The 6,838-nt window shown below is 45.0% G+C and overlaps 1 protein-coding gene across 1 annotated transcript in view; it reads right to left on the reverse strand.

Annotated features, from left to right (window-relative positions):
• The window catches only part of LOC102019110 (natural resistance-associated macrophage protein 2-like), a 33,650-nt gene extending 32,330 nt beyond the window's left edge, over positions 1-1,320 (reverse strand). Inside the window, 1 exon segment of the mRNA XM_013508457.1 lies at positions 1,228-1,320. Coding sequence (XP_013363911.1) covers positions 1,228-1,276 — 49 coding nt within the window. The 5' untranslated portion in view covers positions 1,277-1,320.
• Positions 1,321-6,838: the final 5,518 nt, after the last annotated feature.

The following is a 6,838-nucleotide window of genomic DNA, read 5'->3' on the forward strand; positions in this document are numbered from 1 at the left end:
TCCGGCCCCGAGCCTGCCCGAGCCGCCCGGCGCCCCTCTCGCCCGCCGCGAGCCCAGCACCCTGGCCGCTGACCTCGCCAGTCCCCGGCCTCACCGACTCCGGAACCACCTGACACGCAGTCCAGGCGTCTGGGACTCCATAACCCGGGAGCCGGCGCCAGCGAGCCCGGCCCCTTCCCTCCAGTGATTGGCCGACAGGACAGGGGCCGTACATCCTTATTGGCAGGCTCACTGCAGTTATCAGGGCGCGTGGCAGCCCAGCTAGAACCGAGGCCCCGCCCATCCCGGAGCGGGCGGGGCGGGGGCGGGACCGCGGGGACTGGAGCGGCGAGGGATCTCGCAGATCCAAAAGGCGCTGGAACTCGAGAAGTCGTGTTGCGCGAGCGACCTGGAGACAATATTCCTGCCGTACTTCGCTCGCCGCTTCCTGTTAGTTACTGACAATCAAACCCCTTTCTTCTGGAGACGTGACTCTACCAGGTACAGCCCCACGCTGTAATAAAGTATGGCCACCCGACAGCACCATTTCCTTTCCCTCCTAGAGCCACATCACGGCATCTGTCGCTGCACCAATATCGCCCTATGCCGAAGAGGAACCGCGAGACATCGGCCAGGGCAGCCAGTCCGACTGCATCAGGTGTTCCACTCCAAGGCGCGCAGCGAGCCTCACCCCTCAGCCTCACCACCTTCACTGTCGATGACTGGGGAACAGGCGAGAATAAATGGCCTAAGAAATCACCCTAACTTTCTACAGTGTCTTTAATATCTACTAAAAATAATCTTAGACTCCCCTACCGGTTTCAGCAGTAAAGATAACCAACCTCTTTCATGAAAAAACAAAATGCTAGGAGAAAATCTTATTAAGTTATCAAAAGAGTCCAAGATGAGAGAAAAAGGAGAGAGAACCCCCAAAAGAAATATTCCCAGAGTGCAAAGCAAAAAGACTCAGGGGCCAAAACCAAGCGAACAAAAACAAAACCGGGCCAAGCGTCATCCACTTCCACGCTCAGGCTGGCTCCTACACGGAATGTCTCCTGGAGGAGAAAGAAAATGCACAGATTACTTTTGAGAATCACTCTACAGCAAATCTGGAGTCTTAGGAAGGCTTGACAAGGTCCCTCCAAACCAGCGCCTGGCCCTGGGAACCTCTGCTGCATCTGGAAGAGAAAAAGGCTGGAGCTGTTCTTGTCATCCTCCCCGCGATGCTCCGTGCGTGCGGCTACCTACTTAGTTCACAGTGTGGAGCTGCCTCCGTATTACGCTGCTTCTTCTTCATGGTGCAGAACAGGTCTGACTTTTCTCAGGGCCGCCTTCCCTCTATTTATGCAGGTGCACCTCCCACGGTTAATGGGGACACTTGAGGCTGCTCTAGGTAATGCGGCATTCATTGGTAAAGACTGGTGGGGAGTTTCAAGAGGCAGACCACACCCTCCAAAGTATAATCAAATTTCATCTTTGACCTGCCAAGAAAAGGGAGGCATTCTGTACCTACCACTCCTAGATATTAACAATTAATTGAGTTAAAACTTTTATTCTAAGCCGGGCGTGGTGGAGCACGCCTGTAATCCCAGCACTCGGGAGGCTGAGGCAGGAGGATTGTTGCTAGTTCAAGACCAGCCTGGGCTACAAAGTGAGCTCAAGGACAGCCTGAACTGCATAGTGAGACCCTGTCTCAAAAAGACAAAACAAACAAGCAAACAAACAAACAAAAAACACCTTTTATTCTAAGATTTCACTTCTGTGCATTTGGCAGGAACTGGAGCTGGGGGTGCTGGTGGGTGAAAGGGGCGGAGTAAGAGGAAATTCCTTCAGGATGCCACTCCCTTGGAGAGAAGCCAGCTCAGGTACTTGTACCAGGGCTGCTTGTGCACTAGGACTCTGCTCCTCTGAGACAAGAGGTGAAACTAATTAACCCAATGGCTGACCATCGGCATGGATTTTCCACATAGTACGTGCAGTACTGATGCAATTAAAAGGAGTCTCAAAGTGAAGGCGAAAATGCCGCCTCGGCTTTCCCTTGCTATCTGAAGGAGCCGCTGGCATCAGCCTGGTCAATCAGTGATCTGCGGGCGGAAAACAAAGCCAGCAAACCTAGGGGTGGACGCCTGATGGAAAAGAGCAAGGAAAATACCCTGACACTGCAAAAAAGAAATCCAGGGCAAACCAAGAATTTTTGAGGGAAGCCTAAAGAATGGGGAAAATTTGCCTCAGGGAAATGACTTACAAGACAAAGCTAGAAAGATGCTTTGGAGTGGGGTGGCGTAGAGAGAAGACCTTGGCTGCTTCACAGGTAGCAAAGTTTTCTGATAGTTTTAAAGAAACCTCAGTCCTGTCAAAACACAGTATCATAGAATGAAAAAGAAAGAAAAGAAATAATAAATTCAAATTAGTGAAAGTAGGTGTCCAGGCAAGTGGCTCTGGCTCCTACTCGGAACGACCATGATAGCAGTGGAAGGTGACCGTCATAAATAACAGAGGAAGGGATTGTTGAGCGTTCTGTCCAAGACCCCAGATGACAGTCTCTTTTCCCGCGGGTTCACTCAAACACTGAAAGTCATACCATTATAACACGGTCTGTCTCCTGTCTTTTTTCTATAGTGGACAGGTTTCCTAAGGCATAGTTGCCTCTGAGGACTGAGATGGGGACATTAGTTCCACTTCAAGGGAGAACAGAAGTAGTGAAATCATCCATGAACTACAGCTTTGCAGGGAAAAGGCTTGAGTTTATTTTATTTTATTTTATTTTATTTTGTTTTTGTTTTTGTTTTTCTCCGGTACCGGGAACCGAACTCACGACCTTGCGCTTGCCAGGCAGGCACTTTTGCCGCTGAGCTAAATCCCCAGCCCAAGGCTTGAGTTTATGTATTCTAAAAGAATGGGACTGGGGATGTAGTGCAGTGGCAGGGATGCTACTGCGCATGTATGAGGCTCTGGTTTGATCCCTAGTACTCAAGAAAAAATAAAAATAGGAATGGATTTTAAAATGAAACCAAACCCCATTGTTTCCTTTAGTCAGGTGTTTTCTCCCAACATACACACTCCACTCTTACCTCAGTAGCCCCTGATTTTCACCTCTAGTAACTGACAATAGTAACCGAATTCTTATTATGCACCAACATTGTGTTTAACACATCACAAACATGTGTTAATCTTCACAATCAACTCATGAGGCAGGAACTTTTTTTTTTTTTCTTTTTGTCTTTTTGAGACAGGGTCTCGCTATGCAATTCAGGCTGGCCTTGAGCTCACTTTGTAGCCCAGGCTGGCCTCAAACCTGCAACGATCCTCCTGCCTCAGCCTCCCGAGTGCTGGGATTACAGTCATGCGCCACCACACCCGGTTTAGGAACTATTATTATCTTCGTTTTTCAAAATAGGAATCAGAGGCTAGAGGAGTTAAGTACTTTGCCTAAGGACACATAGCGTTTTGGCCGGCAAAGCTAGATGGTGAACACAAATCTGTTAGATCCAGTTGAGCCAGTACTCAACTACCACACAGTACCACCTCTCTCTTCTACACTCAGAACGATTCCCTGCCTTCTACCTCAAAGACTATGTCTTGCATAAAATCCTATTAATGTAAACTCACTAATCATTCCACGTGACAGTAATGGCAACTCATTTCTGTCCAGATGTCAATGTGTATGGGTGTCATGTTAATGTCTGCTTATCATGTGTCATTTATTTATTTAGTTAGTTATTTTTCAGTACTAGGGATTGAGCCAAGGGCCTTTGCACTGAGCCACACCCCCAGCCCTTTTTTAAAAAAATTTGAGACATTGGTGGTGCACACTTATAATCCCAGCACTCAAGAGGCTGAGGCAGGAGAATTGCCACAAGGTTAAGGTCAGCCTGAGCTACATAGTGAGTTCAAGTGTAGCCTAGAATCCATAGTAAAACTCTGACTCAAAAATGAAATAAAATTTTGAAATAGGATCTCGCTAAACCACTAACTAAATTGCCCAAGCTGAGGTTCAATATATGATCCTCCTAACTGAGTCTCCCAGCATGCTGGGATTACAGGCATGTGCTACTACACCTGGGTTTTGTTTTTTGTTTTTGTTTTTATTAGTAATGGAGATTGAACTCAGGCCTCATGCATGCTAATTTAAGCAAGCATTCTACCACTGAGCTATATCCCCAGCCTAAGTATCTTATTTATAAAGAGGTATGGCATTCCATGCTTTGTTTCCACCTACTCTCTAATTTTTTTTCATGTTTTTGTTTGACTCAAAACAACTGCCTGCTGGGCGTGGTGGCGTATGTCTGTAATCCCAGTACTCAAGAGGCTGAGGCTGGAGGATCATTGAAAGTTCAAGACCAGCCTGGGCTACAAAATGAGCTCAAGGCCAGTCTGAACTGCAGAGCTAGACCCTGTCTCAAAAAGATAAATAAATAAATAAATAAATAAATAAATAAATAAATAAAAATAAAACAACTCTTCCTCCTCCTCCTCCTACTCCTCTTTCACTTCTTTACTTGGAGAACTCCTTTTTCTTTAAGGCTCTCTTAAAATACCCATCACTGTGATCACTGCCTTACCACTGTCCCAGGCACAGTTTGTTACACCCACGCTGTGTTGTGTGCTACCCAGATATTTCTTACTCTGCTAAAGCACTTCATTCTGTATTATTTACTGAGAACTATTCCACTGATAAACACTGGATTGCAGGGCTAAAGATCCTCTTTAAGAATTAAGGATGCTTTACCCTCCCTGTTTGGGGTAGGAATGGTGCTGCAGACGGCCCTAGGATATCAGGTCACCCCCACTTCCCAAGCAGCCCATATCCAGCACCTGATCTGTGTGGGACACTTACCCGTGTCTCCCCACAGGGACATATATCTGAAGGTTGGTTGAACCTTTATGAGACCAGCACTCCACTTCTCCTGCCCAGTTTTGCTTCCTTCCCTTCCCTCAGTACTGATCCCCAAACCATGTCCTAACAAATGTCCTGCTGTCTCAGAGTTGGCTTTCCTTGCTACTTCTTCCAGTAACTTGAAATCACAGTTGCCAAAGAGTAATCTGCACGCACTCTGCCTTCTCACCCGTCACTGATTTCTCTACCCTTCAAGGTCTTTTCTGGAAATTCCTGTCTCCTTGGCTACTTTGAGATCATCACTGATCATCTACAGTGAGAACCAAACTCTTTTGTCTTCTATGTATCTGAAATGTTAAACTACTCTTACACCTCAAAGAAGTCTTTGGCTTCTGTCCTATTTTGCTCTCTGGGCAGTTCACGTCTTGAGTTGTTCTTTCTGTAAGTCCTTTCATTGCTACTGCTCCTCCTCCTTCTCTTCCTCCTTGTCCTCCTCTTCCTTAAATGTAGGCACTCCTGAGGTTCAACCCTTAGTCCTCTTCAAATTTTGCACAATCTCTCTGCAACTGGGGTGCCGTAATACTGGGGACACACCCAAGATTAGAGACATTCATGGGACAAGATGGAATAGTGGAAAGAACAACCTCTCAATGCAGAAGCTGACTTGAAGTACAGGTTTAGCCAGCTGAGAAACTGTGGGAAAGCTATTAAATCTTTGTGTTTCCTTTCTACATCTGAAATGAGCCTAACACCATTCTCATGGAGAAGTTTTTAGTGCCCCAAAGCACCAATATCTCCAATTGCCTCCCCTCTTACACATATTGTACCTATGCTGGAACATTCTTGCTCTATCCATCCTTCACCTGGCTAAATCCTACTCGCTTTGTGGTCTCACTTTATTTATTTATTTATTTATTTATTTATTTATTTATTTATTTATTTATTTATTTATTTATTTAGAGACAGGGTCTCGCTATGTAGTTCAGGCTGGCCTTGAGCTCACTTTGTAGCCCAGACTGGTCTCGAACTCACAATGATCCTCCCGCCTCAGCCTCCCAAGTGCTGGGATTACAGGTGTGAGCCACCATGCCCGGCTTTGTGGTCTCACTTTAGATGTTCCTTCTAGCAAAGAGCCTCCTGTGACCCCATGTCTGGATAAAATTTGTCCTTCATGTTGCCCTACAACTCAGTACTGAACCCTCCCTTCCCATAGCACTGTCCCATCAAATTGCTTTTGCTCATTAGTGGTCTGTGTCTTGCATGGACAGTGAGGTCTTGGTCGTGTTCACTGTTCTACCCACAGGGAAGCTCTAAGGTTGGCAGCCTCCCTTCCCAACCACGGCTCTGTGTCAACTTTTTTTTAAAAAAATTTTTAGGGGCTGGGGATTTAGCTCAGCGGCACAGCACCTGCCTGGCAAGCGCAAGGTAGTGAGTTCAATTCCTGGTACCAGAGAAAAACAAAAAACAAAAAACAAACAAAAAAAAATTTTTAATTTTTCTTTATTTTAAAGAGAATAAAAAAATAAAAAAGGACGATAGCAAAATACCAACAACATAGACAAAAACAAAACAAAGCAAAACAATAAGAATGATGCAGGGTTTCAGAACAAAATGATAGGAATTAACAGCCCTTGTTATATTACATGTTTTTATTTTCAGCAAAGTTGCTCAGATTACCAGACATAAGAATGCAAGATTGATCAAATCATTAAAGAGAATAAAAAATAAAAACAAATTATAAACAATACAGAATTTCACTAAACAAGATGATAGGAACTCAACAATGGTTGTTATATTGCATATTGTTGTCTTCAAATTAGTTGTTCAGATTACCAGATATAAGTATGCAACACTGGTTAAAAAAAAAAATAAAGCACTAACTGTTCCTTTAATAAACCATTAGACATCAGCAGTACAGCTATCCCATCCATCCTCCTGTATACATATATATATTTTCCCTTCCTTCCTTCTTTTTCTCCGTTCCCTCATCCCAGTTGTTTCTTCTTTTGAGCAATTTCTTTC

This window comes from Chinchilla lanigera, unplaced genomic scaffold, assembly GCF_000276665.1.
Source record: "Chinchilla lanigera isolate Chin_1 unplaced genomic scaffold, ChiLan1.0 scaffold00146, whole genome shotgun sequence".
In the NCBI taxonomy this organism is placed as follows: Eukaryota; Metazoa; Chordata; class Mammalia; order Rodentia; family Chinchillidae; genus Chinchilla; species Chinchilla lanigera.